This window comes from Quercus suber, unplaced genomic scaffold (genome assembly GCF_002906115.3).
Source record: "Quercus suber isolate HL8 unplaced genomic scaffold, Cork oak 2.0 scaffold_1018, whole genome shotgun sequence".
Lineage (NCBI taxonomy): Eukaryota > Viridiplantae > Streptophyta > Magnoliopsida > Fagales > Fagaceae > Quercus > Quercus suber.
Genome location: NW_027070429.1, coordinates 115,480 through 133,014, shown reverse-complemented (window position 1 = coordinate 133,014; position 17,535 = coordinate 115,480). Strand labels below are relative to the sequence as shown.

Here is a 17,535-nt window from a genome sequence, read left to right as displayed (position 1 = left end):
CTCTGTCCACTAGGGACTTAGCAAACTCTCTTAGACATAGCTCCTTGTCTCCTACGTAAGGGCCATGGTGTGAATGAACCTACTCACGTGTTCCACAACACTTCCATTTCTTCCATCAAAAGGATGGAACTTCGAGGGTTCATATCCCTTAGGATAAGGCTTGCTAAGGAATTTTGGTGGAAATGAGGGATCCTGAGAAAATTGCTTGGGGACCCCTAAGAACTTTTCCCTTTCTTGTTCCAAAAGGGCATCGACATCTGCTAGCATGAGATACTGGGGGTTAGCTCCCCCTCTTACTGTTGACCCTCACTCTAGTTGGGCTCTGTCCTGGTTGACTATAGGGGGGACGTTATCCCTGATTTCTTGGGTCCTGCCTTCTTTGAGGAGGCGGATCTCTTACTGCAAATCTTTCAGCACTTCTGCCATTTGAGCCACAGGGTCTAGCTCCTGCCCTGCGCACCTCTGCCCTGAGACGACCTTCTGCTTTACTAGAGGTACCTCGTTCCTTTGTCTGGAGGTCACTTCATTTTCTCCTACGGGCTTAAAGGTCATAGGTGGCACATTGGTACCTTTACTGTTCCTTGGTCTTAGAGCCATGCTCTGCGAAGGGACTACTTCTTCCCTCTCCTTTACCCAGTCCCCAGCAGAGTCAACAAAATGTTAGGGTCCCTTTTGGACAGCACCCAGGCCCAAGTAGAAATAAGGACCCTGGGCCTTCTTACTTGTTGTTTTAAGGGATTGGGCTTGATTCACCGCAGCTAAATGGACTGATTACGAACCAGATGGTGCATGGAGCAGGAATCCTACAACACATACATACTAGCAAACAAAAAATATATGCATTGAACAGCAAGAAACAATAAAAGGGCAATGCAATAGAGAAAAACACAAAGTAAATGTTAGGGGTCCTTAAGATACTGTGAAATATTTCTTTAATTTCTCAATTATGTAATACATCATGCTCACTAGGACGTATCACAAGGTCCAAATAAGTTCAAAAATTACAGACTTAGATGGCTCTTCAGGCTTCTATGACTTGCAAAGTTTGAATAATTTTGAATCCAAGTGTGTTCTCTAGTGGCTGTTTGAGGATACCGGGCGGTATTTCCCTCTTTTTTCTTATTTTCTTTGAATTCTAACAGAGTTTTTCTCAATGATTCTATTCTAATTCATTGTTGTTGAATGCCCCCCATTGTTGGCTGCTTCTCCCTTTTATAATGTCATCCTAGGGTTTCTGGGATACCACTGGTTCCCCTCATTTGTTCTCCTTGGTACCAGAAATAATGTTGTGCCAGCAACATTGGTGGCTAATCTCTTCTCTATTTCTCATAATTTTCTTTTTTTGGTGTTTCTTCCTCAAAAGTCTCCTGCTGCATTTCCATTCTGGTATGTCTTAAAGAGCTGACCTTGGGTTTTTCTCCTTTCAAGGCTTTTAGTTTTCACCTTTTCAAACTCAGCTTTTGGCTACCTTTCCTTTTGTCATTTTTCCCAAGCGAACTGATTCCTTCCTGCCAAGTTGAAAGTTTCCCAGCCACTTCTCTTCATAGTTCTTCTTTTTGGGTTCCTTGAGGCATCAACCCCTTGTTCATGAATTGTTGGTTCCCAAGCTTTCTGATTCCTTTCTACATCATTAGGTGACTGATAGGGACATATCTATTCTCGTTCCTTGTGTTTCTTAGCATCTCCTTTGAACTGTCTTAATCAAACTTTGGCTTTGCTGCACATCCCAAGAATCCCAAGATCCTAGCAGTCCCCAGGTATCCTAGCGGCAAGGTGACGACCCCAGATTATGTGGTCTTGGTGAGCCATAGCAACATAGTATTCTATGCTTCCTTTCTCTAGAAGCCCATCAAAACTCAGAATTTGCTTAACCCGATCCGAGAACCGGTGGTGAATGTCGAAGCCAAATGAACCCAACCCGTAACAGCTCCCAGAACTCAATCCCAACAGTAAAAAAACCAGTAGTATGTATGAACCGCAAATCAATGAATATGAACAAGTTTTACTGTTCAAAGCCCAAGACACTGCTTAGCTTGATATTCTTTTTGCAGAGAGAAAAGCAGACTTGGTCTCCGAAAGTTTAGGCATGAAATGACTGAATAATTTGGAGATATTTAGTTCATATATAGGGAAAGGAAGGTGACATGTTCTCACCAGAGGAAGATCAAGAAAATAGGGGATAGAATAGTCGTCGAGAGAGACAGGTCGATGTTTGTAGGGGAGAGTGAGGTCGAAACCATAGGTGTTTTAAATCTTCAATGTTGTGTGTGTGTTTCTTGGGCCAAACCTGTTTGGGCTGGATCCGGAAATATTTGCCTCTAGTTTATTTGTTTATTTTTTGGTCTTTATGTATAGTTTTTTAGATTTTTTTTAAAAGTTTTTTTGAAGTATAAGAGGCTGTTTGGATGCAAAAATTTCATTACTCAATTTTCATCACTCTAAAATACCATGTTTTTATTTGGCACCATCACTCACTTCCCATCATTCAATATTTTTCACACTATCTGTAGACCCTATACCTGTCACCTACTGCAGCTTTTTTTTTTTTTTTTTTTTCCAGTACCCAAACTCACTGAACCCAGTAATTAAAAAAGAAGAAGAAGAAACCCAGAACAGATCGAACTAGTGAAAAAAAAAAAAAAAGAACAAACCAAACCAGTGAAAGAAAAAAAAAAGAAAAGAACCGAATAGCCAACCTAGGAGAAGAAATGAAAAAAAAAAAGTCAAAAGGTGGTCAAAAGGTGCGGCTGGGTACTGTTTGTGGGTCCCCTATATGTGTTTAATAACAATATTGCCATTAAGTTATGAGTTATGGAAATTGAAAACAACCAAAATGTGTTTTCAGTTTCCATAACTCATAACTTAAAAATCAGAGAATTGAGTGATGGAAATAGAGTTATGGAAACATAGTTATTGTGCAGCCAAACAACCTTTTTACTATGGGTCCCACCATTTTTGAGAATTGAGTTATGGAAATCGAGAATTGAGTTATGAAAACAGGTAAACCAAACACCCTCTAAGTATGCTTTAGCATAATTTTAACAAAAAGTAATTAGTAAAAAACTAAATAGGCTTATGTTAAAAACACACTCCATTAACAAAACCGAACAATACAATATATTGACACACTCTAAAATTTATCCATAAAAATGATTGTAGATATTTCAAACATTTAGTCCAAACGGACTCATATGGCAAGAAAATTAGCAAGCTATTGATGGTTCCAATATCTAGGGTCGAGAAAGTCTCACCAAATAAAAAGATATCAAACAATAGCTAAGAATGAAATAAAAATCATCATGATTGTGCAAGTAAAAGCCTTCAACTTGGGTGACTGACTAGATGGAGCTTTGGCTTGTGGATTGACGGCAAGAGTAGGAGCAGTAGCACTAAAGAGTGGTGGACTGCTAGGTGAAGCAGTAGGAGAGTGTGATGGGCTAATAGGTGAAGTGGTCGAATTTGAATCATTGTAACCTGTAGGCAGCATGTCTCTCTATGGTCATAAAGAATTCAATAGGAGAAGAAAAAATTAACTCGAATATTGAAATTCAATATAAAGAAAAATTGAATTAACTCACAGTTAGATGGCCTCCAACCTAAGATCATCTTATCGCGATTGAAAATTATGCGATAACCAGTCATGAAATTTTCTGAATAAAATAAATAAAATCATGTTGTAAGTGGAAAATTTTCAACTTAAACATGTTAGGACTTAGGACACATAATAGCTAAATGACATAAGGGACCATGAAAGTCCAGGTGTTGGTTTTCCCAAAATAGAAGTTGACAATATTGGCTCGTTCTATGTGCAATGATTATATATGAAAACCATGTTTGCGGTTTCTTCTGCACATGCTAAAGTCTTATTTAAAACATAGAGTGGAGCCAACCATGAATAGCTTCCTGTTGTTTAAACCTCCCATCAGGGACGGAATCAGGATTCGCAGTTGGGGGGGCCAAGCTTACTATAAGTTCATTGAATTTCGTAACATCTATTAACATCTTAATCACATATTTGTGGACAAAAATATATAATCATGTTGCAATGAGCTAATACTTATTTCATCAATAACGATTCTTCAAAATGTTGTTCAATGATTTTTAGAAAATAGAATATTAGTAATGACTTCGAATTTATTTGTATTTTCTTTCAAAAAATCAAACATTATAGTTGATTTTTCCATTATCTAGAAATCATATAAAAAGTCATACAAATTATAAGGATTTATTTTACATCTACATAACATTCAAACAATTTCTTGACTTGTAAAGTCATGAGATTTTATCCAATGTAAAAATCAATGTTTATTTGGTTTTTGTTTGGAACTAATTTTTGGAACAATAGATTTATAAGATAGGGAAATAATGAAGTATCTCAAAATTATAAGTTTTTTTTTTGGTTATTTTTGGGACAATTGGGCAAAAAGGCAGGTCAGATATTTTTTATTTTGGTTAATTTGTAAATTTTTTGGAGATAGGGGCCAAGTATATAAATTTTGGGATCATATTTTAAAATTTTTATTTATATACATACAAAAGTAAAATTATTTAAGTTGGGGGGGGGGGGGGGGGGGGGGGGGGCTAATGGCCAAGGAAGATAAGAGAGAAACTCTGAGATTTTTGTGTGTTTTTTTTTTTTTTTTTTTAAGAGACAATGCAAATGAAGTTGCGTGGAATCTGAGGAAGAGGATGGCCCCACGTGAGATAGAGGGAGATGTGGAAAAAATTTGGGTTTTGTTTTAATTGAGTTTGAGGAAAGTTATTTTAGTCTTTTAACTTTGTTCCACTTAAGTAAAGAGCATGTGCTTGTCACATGTAGCAAGATTCTGTTAAATATAATAGTAAAAATAACACCGGGGTGCAAAGTGTGATAGTGTAGGGTGCAAAATGTGCAGTTGGATAGTTTATGGTGCAAAGTGTAATCTAGTGCATAGTTTATGGTGGTAAAATGTAATTTCCAAATAATAATAATAATAATAATAAATAATAATGAAGGACTCATTAAAATCATTTTAGGATAAAGTTACAGATTAAAATGACTATTTCCAAATTTAATGTTACTTGACCGAACTGACAAACTTCAAACTTTTAAATAACTAAAATAGTTTTTTGGGCAAAATTATTAGATAGTAAATTACATTTTTACATATAAAATACTAGTAAATAAAAAAATATCTTTAATACCTTCCCAAATTGATGAGGAAGAGATGTAATTTCCATTAACGAAAGTGAGCGGCGCCGGCGACTGGTTGTTACTGGCGGCAAGGTGACGGCCCCAGATTATGTGGTCTCGGTGAGCCATAGCAACATAGTGTTCTATGCTTCCTTTCTCTGGAAGCCCATCAAAACTCAGAATTTGCTTAACCCGATCCGAGAACCGGTGGTGAATGTCGAAGCCAAATGAACCCAACACGTAACAGCTCCCAGAACTCAATCCCAACAGTAAAAAAACCAGTAGTATGTATGAGCCGCAAATCAATGAATATGAACAAGTTTTACTGTTCAAAGCCCAAGACACTACTTAGCTTGATATTCTTTTTGCAGAGAGAAAAGCAGACTTGGTCTCCGAAAGTTTAGGCATGAAATGACCGAATAATTTGGAGATATTTAGTTCATATATAGGGAGAGGAAGGTGACATGTTCTCACCAGAGGAAGAACAAGAAAATAGGGGATTCGAGAGAGACAGGTTGATGTTTGTAGGCGAGAGTGAGGTCGAAACCGCGGGTGTTTTAAATCTTCAATGCTGTGTGTGTTTCTTGGGCCAAACCTGTTTGGGCTGGATCCGGAAATATTTGCCTCCAGTTTATTTGTTTATTTTTTTGTCTTTATGCATAGTTTTTTAGATTTTTTTTTAAAGTTTTTTTGAAGTATGCTTTAGTATAATTTTAACAAAAAATAATTAGTAAAAAAACTAAATAGGCTTATGTTAAAAACACACTCCATTAACAGAAACCCTTCAGGTTTGAGCAGATGTGGATGGCTGAGCAGGGGTGTGGTGCAACCATTGAAGCGGTTTGGAAGAGGGAAGTAGAGGCCGTGGCTTGCAATAGGGTGTTAAAAAAAATTCAGAATTGTGGGGAGGCACTTATGAAGTGGAGTAAGAATAGTTTTGGGAGTGTGAGGCGTGAATTAAAGGAAAAACGTAAGCTTTTGTCTAAGGCTGAAATGGCAGCAAGCAGAGGAGGAGATGTGACACGGGTAAGAAGGTTGGAACATGAAATTAATGTACTGATGGATCGTGAAGCTCAAATGTGGTGCCAATGGTCAAAAATTTAGTGGCTTAGAGATGGAGATCGAAACACTAGGTTCTTTCATAGCAAAGCTTCTGAAAGGAGACAACGTAATTATATCAAGGGGCTATACAATAGAGAGGGAAGATGGTGCACGGATTAGAGAAGCATGGTGGACACGGTGGTGGATTTCTATCAAGATTTATTTACTTCCTCCAATCCGAACAGTTTTGAAGAAATTTTGGAGCAAGTCCCACAGGTAGTTACAGAGGAGATGAACCTAGAACTAATGGGGGAGTTCACGGCAAGGGAGGTAGAACTAGCACTTAAACAAATGGCACCTCTAAAGTCACCTAGCCCAGACGGTATGCCTCCAATTTTTTATCAAACTTATTGGTCTTTGGTTGGTAGTGATGTGACTGATGCTATTCTAATGTATTTGAACACTGGCACTTTTCCACCCTCACTTGGTCATTCCTTTATTACTTTAATCCCCAAAGTAAAAAACCCGGAATACATTTCACAATATCGACCTATTTCCCTTAGTAATGTCTTGTACAGGGTATATTCTAAGGTATTAGCAAATAGGCTGAAAAAGATGCTACCTAATATAGTGTCTGACCAACAAAGTGCTTTCATGACAGATCGTTTGATTTCTGATAATGTTATGGTTGCTTTTGAGACTTTGCATTATATGAGGAATCACAGTACAAGGAGTACCAGTTTTATGGCACTAAAACTGGATATGAGTAAAGCCTATGATAGGGTGGAATGACAGTATATGGAGAAACTTATGAGGAGAATGGGTTTTTGCGAGGCTTGGGTGAAGCTAATGATGGGATGCATCTCCACAGCCACATATTCAATCTTGATAAATGGGCAGCCACAAGGGAACATTGTACCAACTAGAGGGTTACGCCAAGGAGACCCCCTCTCACCATATTTTTTTCTGCTGTGTACGGAGGGTTTTCATGGGCTACTGAAAAAAGCCGAAAATTTGGGAGACATTAAAGGAGTCTCTATTTCTCGTAATGGTCAACTAACCCATCTACTCTTTGCAGATGACAGTCTTATTTTCTGCAGGTCAAAAGATAGTGATTGTCAAAAGTTGCTGGAGATTTTGGATACTTATGAGAAAGCTTCTGGGCAGCAGATTAATCGGGATAAGACCACTCTCTTCTTTACCAAATCCACTTCCCCAGCTATGCAAGCATCCATAAAGCAAGCTTTAGGAGTTCTGGTGGTCCAACAATATGAGAAGTACCTGGGATTGCCATCCTTTATTGGACGGAAGAAAAAGGAGAGTTTTGATAATATAAAGCAAAGGGTGTGGAAAAAGCTACAAGGATGGGAAGGAAAGTTGCTCTCTCAAGCGAGGAGAGAGGTTTTAATCAAGTCTGTGGCTCAAGCACTTCCAACCTACACAATGTCATGTTTCAAATTGCCAATTGGATTATGTCACGAGATGGAGGCCCTTATCTAAAAATTCTTTTGGGGTCAACGGAGAGAAGGCCAAAAAGTCCATTGGCTTAAATGGAAGAGCTTTGCAAACCAAAGTCCCAAGGGGGTATGGGTTTTAAAGATCTATCTATGTTCAATGATGCTTTATTGGCGAAACAGACATGGAGGCTCCTACACGACAAAACATCTTTGTTCTATAGGGTGTTTAAGTCTAAATACTTTCCAAATGGTACAATCATGGATGCAGCCAATCCAAGTTCAGCTTCATATGCATGGTGTAGCATACTTCGGGGTAGAGAAGTCATTAAAAAAGGGGCAATATGGAGGATTGGGGATGGCAAATCTGTAGACATATGGGCAAATAGGTGGCTGCCTCGAAAATACTCTCCTAAAGTATTATCCTCTCGGCCTGATGAATTGATAGATTCAAAGGTTTGCACCTTGATAGATGTGGACCAAAAGTAGTAGAAAACAGAGGTCTTGGAGAATATGATGCTTGGTTTTGAAGCAGAGACCATTCAAACAATCCCCTTCTGTCGCACTGAACAGCCAGATGTCCTTACATGGCCCTATAATCCTAGAGGAGAGTATACGGTTAAATCTGGTTATCAGTTTCTGCACCGAGAGCACCAGAATGCACAGCCCGGTCAATCTGATGTGTTGAGGCTAAAACCGTTGTGGCAAGCTATTTGGAACCTCCCCGTCCTAAGCAAAGTGAAGAACCTGGTTTGGAAAGCAACCAGGAACTCCTGGCCAACAAAAGATAACCTGGTTAGAAGAAAGATCATCCAAGACGGTAGTTGTGATATCTGCCGAGAACACACGGAAGATGTGAAGCATGCATTGTATAGCTGTCCTAAGCTTGCTGAACTGTGGAAGAAAACGCCTCAATGGACTCACGGGAATGTTAGTAGCGCTGGGAATTTCGTGGACTTGATCGGAAATGTTTTCGCAGAAAACAGGGACCCTGCTTTGTTTGCCACAGTAGTGTGGGCCTTATGGAATAGAAGAAATAATTTGAGAATGGGTAAAAGAGTAGACCCACTGTGTTTTTTGTTGCAGCGAGCTAGGGAGAGGGTGGAAGTTTTTTCATGCCATAACACCGTATCGGTAGCGCCAATGGGACGTCAACCAGCACGGTGGCAACCTCCAGGACCTGGTTTGTACAAAGTAAATGTCGACGGGGCCCTTTTTGATGCAAACAATATAGCGGGAGTGGGTGTAGTCATCAGAAATGAACAAGGTCAGGTACTGGTTTCTCTTTCGGAGCGTCTTCCTCTGCCTTCTTCAGCAATAGAGGTGGAAGCATTGGCTGCTCGATGAGGTTTAGAGTTAGCAGTGGAAACTGGCTTCAGGAACATAGTATTGGAAAGCGACTCTCAGATCCTTATCACAGCACTTCAGGGAGACTCTTATTCCTTAGCAAGTTTTGGTCATTTAGTTAAGGATATTCAGTTCTTAGTCTCTTATTTGTCATCGTTTAATTTTACTCATGTAAGGAGGCATTGTAATGCTCTTGCTCACTCTTTAGCAAGACGAGCATAGAGACTCTCTCAACCACAAGTCTGGATGGAAGATGTACCACCAGATACTTTTACTGTTTTACAGGCTGATCTTTTAGGCCTTCCTTAATAAAAAGCACAGTATTTGTTTCTAAAAAAAAAAAAACACTCCATTAACAAAACCGAACAATGCAATATATTGACACACTCTAAAATTTATCCATAAAAATGATTGTAGATATTTCAAACATTTAGTCCAAACGGACTCATATGGCAAGAAAATTAGCGAGCTATTGATGGTTCCAATATCTAGGGTCGAGAAAGTCTCACCAAATAAAAAGATATCAAACAATAGCTAAGAATGAAATAAAAATCATCATGATTGTGCAAGTAAAAGCCTTCAACTTGGGTGACTGACTAGATGGAGCTCTGGCTTGTGGATTGACGGCAAGAGTAGGAGCAGTAGCAGTAGAGAGTGGTGGACTGCTAGGTGAAGCAGTAGGAGAGTGTGATGGGCTAATAGGTGAAGTGGTCGAATTTGAATCATTGTAACCTGTGGGCAGCATGTCTCTTTATGGTCATAAAGAATTCAATAGGAGAAGAAAAAATTAACTCGAATATTGAAATTCAATAAAAAGAAAAATTGAATTAACTCACAGTTAGATGGCCTCCAACCTAAGATCATCTTATCGCGATTGAAAATTATGCGATAACCAGTCATGAAATTTTCTGAATAAAATAAATAAAATCATATTGTAAGTGGAAAATTTTCAATTTAAACATGTTAGGGCTTAGGACACATAATAGCTAAATGACATAAGGGACCATGAAAGTCCAGGTGTTGGTTTTCCCAAAATAGAAGTTGACAATATTGGCTCGTTCTATGTGCAATGATTATATATGAAAACCATGTTTGCGGTTTCTTCTGCACATGCTAAAGTCTTATTTAAAACATAGAGTGGAGCCAACTATGAATAGCTTCCTGTTGTTTAAACCTTCCATTGATAATGTCTTACTATATAAACTTAAAATTTTTTAAGTTAGAGACAACTAATAGGATTCTTGGCATAATGTTTTTTTAGCCATATTGTGGAAATGTTGGTTTAACAAGGATGAGATCACTTAATTAAAAGGGTTAATATAGTAATGATTTTGAAATTTTAATATTAATTGGACACAAGATGATTGAAATATGTAGATCTGACCTATATGCCAAAAAGTTGCAATTTACCCACCCCAAGAAATCACATTTATCAATCTAGAAATTAGGTAATATTGTTCCCCCAATAAAGGAAAAGAAAAATAAAATTCAAATATTTATTGCTTTTTATCAACTTCATAATTCATAATCAGTAAATTTGCAAATAAAGTAAGGGTAAGTAAAGCATCCAAACTTTAATTGTTTTCTCTGTGTCTGATAGTCTCCTTCTAAAGGAATGAATGCACAAATGTAAAATTTGAAAACAAAACATGAAAATGAAATTTTATCAAGAGAAACTGGTTTATAATAAGGATAGTCATTGATAAATATATACTTACGTCCTATGATGTTTATATTTGTACTTTTGAGTAGAGCTAGACAATAGACATATCCACCCTGGAGACCACAACATCAATTTTCAGCATAACATAGGCAAGAATAAGATCTTAAATTAAGCACTAATAAGTGCGACAACACACCTTTGTAGAGAACACTTCTGTTGGATGAGTGAGATAATATTGTTCTCCACCTTTCATTGTCAGATTCATTATAGGGATCATATATGAGGTTTGATTTGCACTACAATTAAAGTGGAGCTAATTAGTGGTTTAGAGTTGAAAAGAGAAAACCAATACAAAATAAGAATAGGTTTTCCCCAAATACCTCAAGTCATAACAATATTCAAAAGGAATTTGGGAATTGGATGAATGTCGCTTTTCTGTGACCTGGGAACTGAACTGCAAAGTAACACAAATCACATACATTCATTTGCCATAAGATGAAGTTCCAATGATATATAAAACTAAAAGTTATCATTGAAATTACTTACAGTTTCAGAAACAAATGTATATACTGGGTCGTTTAGTTGTGTAAATGATGTACCAGAGTCAAAGATTGCACTGAACTCCATCTTAGAAACATTCACTCCAACATTTATTTGAGTGATGCTAATGTTATAAGCTGGACTGGTAACAAGTTTACCAGGGAAAAATTAGTGCAAGCAGCATGAGGTTCTAGTCGAAGATAGTCTTGTTAAACTAAATAATTTGGCATTGACATTTACAATGTTAAGAAGTGACAACTTACAATGAGGGCTCAACAGTGAATGATGTTTCTTTTTGTTCCGAGGTGCCATTATCTCCAAAATTTATTCTCCCAGTCCCATCAGATCCAAAACACATGGAAAAAGAATTAGGACCTAGCCCTTTTCTTGCTATGGTGCTAGGAACAGATATATTACCAAGATCAAGCCCAAGTAGGCCATTTGGTGCAAATCCATTCAGAAAAATACCAGTCTCATTTTTACCACAACTGAAACAAAATGAAAGGGTTAGATCACAAGGGTTACACACAAATTAATTATGAAAATTTGCTGAAATGATCTGACTAGGAGGTATTAACAAGAAGCAACTTCAATGATTAGATCCCCTCACCCCTAATTATCAAATTATCAAAGAAAAAGTAATGTTGGCCCACCAATGATGATTTTTATTTAATGACCATACTAAGGACATTAATTTTTTTTATTTTTTTTTCTAGTAATATCACTTGCCCTCTAAAAGTGTTTGATATCATGTTAATCCCAAGAATAACCTACCTCCCTTAAGGTGTTTCAGTAAGCCGAAGGCAATAAAACACTTTGATAATCCCACCAATGATTACACTTATTTGAAGAGCAAAAGCGCCATACCAAACTCTAAATTTATCATCCAAATGATTGATATTTACCGAAATATCAGCTATTCCATAATTTTATCATTTTAACTAACAATTGTTTAATATATTGTGGCAATTTCTTAAAGTGCTAAAGTAGAGTACCTATAGCAATGGTTTGGAAAATGCCGGCGTTAAACTACCTATTGTGGCAACTCCAAAGAGTGCCGTATTAGGTCTCCTATGGTGGCAGTTTTCAAAACCACTAGAAAAAAACACTGATATGGAACTAGGTTTTTTGTACTAAAATGATATTGTGTACGATATATAATTAGTATGATGTTCACTTGAAACAATATTTCTTCCAAAGATTTTGGTAGCTAGGAAAGCACTGAAAAATAACGTACCCTAAAGTGATTGGAGCATCTACAACTTTTGATTGAACATCATCTGTAATTAAGTGCAAAACATCCTCTACCAAGATCCCAGATGTTGACATGTTTGAAAGATACACAGCACTATATGCACAATCGCTTTTAGCTGAAGGACATTGATTTGGATCGCAATAGGTACTGCTGTTGCAAGAAACTTTATTGCTTGTTGATGATGCATTAGGACTGTAGATGTTGAAGTTTACTACCTGCTTGGCAAAAAGATTAATTGTTGTTGCATTTTGATATTAAAATGAATAAATGAAAATTTTGATTTTGGTAAAAAATTGGTTGACTAAATTAAAAAAGGTATGAGTTTCACGGGTTAATTAAGTTCTAGTGGTAAGTTATTGTTTCAGCAAATAACCTATTCCCATATTAATAAGGAAAAAATCTTATTTAATTTATAATCGATGGTGTTATAGGACTTTTAGTGTTGGATGCAAGAAATGGGTCAATTCCACGAACATGGGAGAGGTAGAGGTATGATAATTAGGCTTTGTCAAACAATTAGGTTGTTATACCTTGGAGGAGAGAAGTTGAAGAGAAAGGTTTGTGTTATTTGTTTTTGATTTTGACCAATACTGCATGCATGGCTTAAATCTTCTCAATGAATACATGATCTCCATGCCTCAATTGGAAACTGTTCTGACAAGATCATTGACTTTTCTAATTATAAAACGACTACTGTCTTATATTTTTACAAACAATTTTAACTAGATTTAATAAAGCCAATACCTTAGAACTTAGAAGCCTAATCACAATATTGAAAATCTCAACAAACCTTTCCATTTAAAGCCAATACCTTAGACCTTTTTTTAGTTCAATGGGAAGTGGAGATTTTTAAACTTAATTTTGATTCTCCTATTTAAAGAGAGCAAGTTATGCCACTAAACCACTAATTCTTGACATCTTAGACTTTTTATATTAAGAAATATTGGATTTTTCTATTTACCCTGTATGTAATTTATTTATTTTTTTAACTTCTTAGGTTGTCATCCTTTGTAATGCAATATATATATATATATATATAAAGTTTTTAGAAGAAAAATATATCACAATGAAATGGAGATATACCCCTTCGTGCAAAACATGTAGCAAAATGCCTCTATTTTGAAACTATTTAAGAAAATGCCAATGTTTTAAACTCGATTTTCTAAAAATCAAGTTTCAATGAAAAATTTGATTTTTAGAAAATCGCGTTATAGACAATCAAACTTAAAAAAAAAAAAAAAAATACAGGGAACTCGAGTTCCATGTAGTTTTTTTTCAAGTAACTCAATTTTCACCAAATCGAGTTTTTCATCGAAACTTGATTTTCTAAAAATCGAGTTTCAAAATATGGGCATTTTCTTAAATAATTTCAGAATATGAGCATTTTGCTGGAACTTTTGAACGAAATGGGTATTTTGCCATTTTTGCCCACAATGACACAATAAATGATTCCAAATAGGAGTACTTGAACCCTTTATTGGTTTTAATGGAAAATCTTATATAAACATAATTTTTCATGTTTGATAGCATCTAAAAAAATAAGTCAAAGGAAAATCATATTTGGTTAACAGAAAAAGTATGGTTTATTTTTAGAAATTATTTTTCACTAAATTTTTTAGGAAAATTTTTTATCTCATAACAAACTAAATAAAAAAAGTTAGTAGATTTTTTTTCAATAAGTCAAAGAAAAATCATATTTGGTTAATAGAAAAAGTATGACTTATTTTTAAAAATTGTTTTTTACTAAATAAAAAAAAAAAAAGCTTGTTTTATAAAATATACTTTTGAAAGACAACTTATTTTTAAAAAAAACTATTTTCGCCGAAATAAACAAAACGGAAGTAAAAATATAATTCAAAGATTAGAAATCTGAGTCCAAGCAAATAAGTTATAGATAATAAATAGCATACCTGTCCAGATGATGTTTGTAAGCTGGTTTCGCAAGTAGTGTTGTTACAATCGCATGGTAGCCAGAACAAATCACTGCCTGTGTCTAATGCTACCAAATACGATACACTTGGTGTCCCCACAGAAACATTAGCATAATACAAACTGAAATATCAAAACCATTTTGAAGAAACAAAGTTAGAAGAAAAGGAAAAGGAACTCCAAGGGAAAAAAAGGTAAGTAAAAGGAGTGACTCTTAAGGATCATACAATCCCAAACTGTTGATGAGGAGGGTGCCGTTTCCATTAGCAAAAGTGAGCGGCGCTGGTGACTGGTTGTTACTGGCGGCGAGGTGACGGCCGCGGATTATGCTGTCTCGCTGAGTCATAGCAACATAATACTCTACGCTCCCTTTCTCTGGAAGCCCCTCAAAGCCCAGAGTTTGCTTAACCGGATCGGAGAACCGGTGGTGAATGTCGAATCCAAATGATCCCAACCCTTGACAGATCACGGAATTCAATCCCAGTAGTAACAATACCAGTAGTATGTATGATCCGGAAGTCAATGAATATGAAGAAGTTGTACTAGTCCAAGCCAAAGCCATTGCTTAGCTTGAAATCTTTTCAGAGAGAAAACCAGACTTGGTCTATTAATAAAGCTAAAGCGTGCATGATCGTGCACTATTAAGAGTTTTAGTTTATGTAGGGAAAGAAAGTTGACACGTTCTCATCAGAACAAAACCAAGAAGATGGCATAGAAATAGTCTTTGAGTGAGAGAGAAAAGAGAGCTATCGAGAGCTGGGGGTGTTTGGTTTGGTCGACGCTTACGTTGGTGAAAGGCAAGTCGTGCGAAAGTGAGGTCGAAACCGCGGGTGTTTTATTAAATATTCAGTTATTCTTTTCTTTGCCAAATAAAATACTCAGTTATCCACTGAACTGTTCAGTTTAGGCTGCAGAAATTTTGTTTGAGGATGGTTATTAAAAAATTTAAATTATACAAAATCTAATAAAAAGAAAACTTTATACATTGATAAAAAAACACACACGCACACATGTAAATACATAAAATCTTACAATTTCTTTCTACAATTTTTTATTTATTTTGAAATCGTTATATGATAGTCTCATTATCAATATTGCAAGCTACATTTCTTCAAAAGTTTAGTTAAATAAAATTTTTCTGGAACTTTTTCTTTTTATAAGGACTTAATATATTGTTAAGGAAACCAAAGTTTAAAAACAAAATTTGGCTACAAACTTAGTTGTAGTTACTCTCACTAAATAAATTAACGTTGTTACATATTTTGAAAATCTAATCGATGAATTGTATATTCTCTATGTTCTTAAAACATGTCTAAATTTCATGCCAATCGGATGTTATTTACCATTCGATCCATAAAATTATTTTTATGTATAATTTTAGACTACAAAAACTCAAAATTTAAATATTTAATTGACGACATAGCTATTGATTTTTTATCTTCTTGAAATTTGCAAGTATGGAGGTTTTAAGAAGAAAATATAATTAAATGGTGGATTTATTAAAATTCACATTCAATAAAAAAAAATGGCGAAAACCACATTTTCGTCCCTTTATTTTCACATGATTCCCACTTTGGTCCCTAACTTTTTTTTTTCACCGCTTTTAGTCCCTATTCTGGAAAACGCCTCTCGTTTTAGTCCCTGCCGTTACCTCAAAGACGGAAAATGTTGACGTGGCAAACGGATGGCACTGTTGGCTGACGTGGCCATTAAAATAATAATAAAAAATATTATTTGGTATTAAAAAAATTTAAAAATTAATTTATTAATTCTAACTAAGTAAAAAAAAAATCAAGACAAAAATCAAAATAAAAATTTATATGAATTAATATCAAAAAGTATCCTGAAGAAGAACACTAAGAACACTAAGAACACCAACTCAGAGCCCCAGTGCCCAGTTATCATTCTACACTTTCTTCTTAAACCATCACACTCTCTCAAGATAACAGATTGGAACCAAAACTTCTAGAATGCGACGAGATTGTGTATTGTAGCGAAATCAGAATCAGAGTCAAAGTCAGAGATGGGGAAGCAGAGCGCGTGGGTGGCGATTCAGAAGAAGCGATGGCCGCTGCTGATTCTCGCTCTGCTTTCTCTCTTCACCGCAATGCTTTTCTTCACTAGAACCTCATTCGATTCCTGCGCCACCAATAGTCCCATCTCTGCTACAAGTAATAGCATTGTTATCAACGACAATCGTTTTGGAGATGAAGAGAAAGACAAATTTACAAACGCTCAGATTCACTCAAAAGCTGCGTCGAATCCTCTAGATTTCATGAAGTCAAAGCTTGTGCTCTTGTTTTCCCACGAGCTCTCTCTTTTTGGTAACATTGTTATTTTCCGTTTGGTTCTTCAAAAAATAAAATTAATTAATTTTTTGAAAAAAAAATTTAATTTAAATTTTCAGGTGGGCCGTTGTTGTTAATGGGTTGGGTTGGTGTTTGGGTTGGCCGGATCTGTGTTTGGGTGGCCGAAAATGGTGGTTTGGTGTTTGGGTGGCTGTGGGTTGGTGTTTAGGTGGTTGGGTTGGCTGGATCTGTGTTTGGGAGGTCGGAAATGGTGGTTTGGTGTTGGTGTTCTTAGTGCTCTTAGATACTTTTTGATCTTAATTCATATAAATTTTGATTTTGATTTTTGTTTTGATTTTTTTTTACTTAGTTAAAATTAATAAATTAATTTTTAAAATTTTTTAATACCAAATAATATTTTTTATTATTATTTTAATGGCCACGTCAGCCAACAGTGCCATCCGTTTTCCACGTCAGTATTTTCCGTCTCTGAGGTAACGGCAGGGACTAAAACGAAATGTGTTTTCTAGGATAGAGACTAAAAACGGTGAAAAAAAAGTTAGAAACCAAAGTGGGAATTGTGTGAAAATATAAGGACGAAAATGTGGTTTTCGCCAAAAAATATTAAATAGAGTTGTAGCCTAAATCTACAACTAAATTTGTTGCCAAATTTTGTCCAAAATTTAATTATGTTGGGCCTAAAAAAAATATAGAAAGGTCACAAAGTTTTTTTAAGGATGAAAAAATTATAAATTTTTAAAATTTATACATAATAATAATTATTTTATTCCAGGTCAGGTGGTTTTGTGACCACCTTGGATTCTATATAGAGCTGCCCCTGTAAT

At 35.8% G+C, this 17,535-nt stretch overlaps 1 protein-coding gene across 1 annotated transcript; it reads right to left on the bottom strand.

Moving 5' to 3' along the window:
• Positions 1–9,382: 9,382 nt before the first annotated feature.
• Positions 9,383–15,159, bottom strand: LOC111989509 (aspartyl protease family protein 1). Its single transcript, XM_065768900.1, has 10 exons — positions 14,630–15,159; positions 14,384–14,525; positions 12,456–12,688; positions 11,482–11,706; positions 11,225–11,360; positions 11,059–11,132; positions 10,875–10,974; positions 10,734–10,791; positions 9,852–9,923; positions 9,383–9,747 (listed from the first exon to the last, which is right to left on the bottom strand). The coding sequence occupies exons 1-10, from the start codon at positions 14,962–14,964 to the stop codon at positions 9,539–9,541; spliced, it is 1,584 nt and encodes a 527-aa protein (XP_065624972.1). The 5' UTR covers positions 14,965–15,159; the 3' UTR covers positions 9,383–9,538.
• Positions 15,160–17,535: the final 2,376 nt, after the last annotated feature.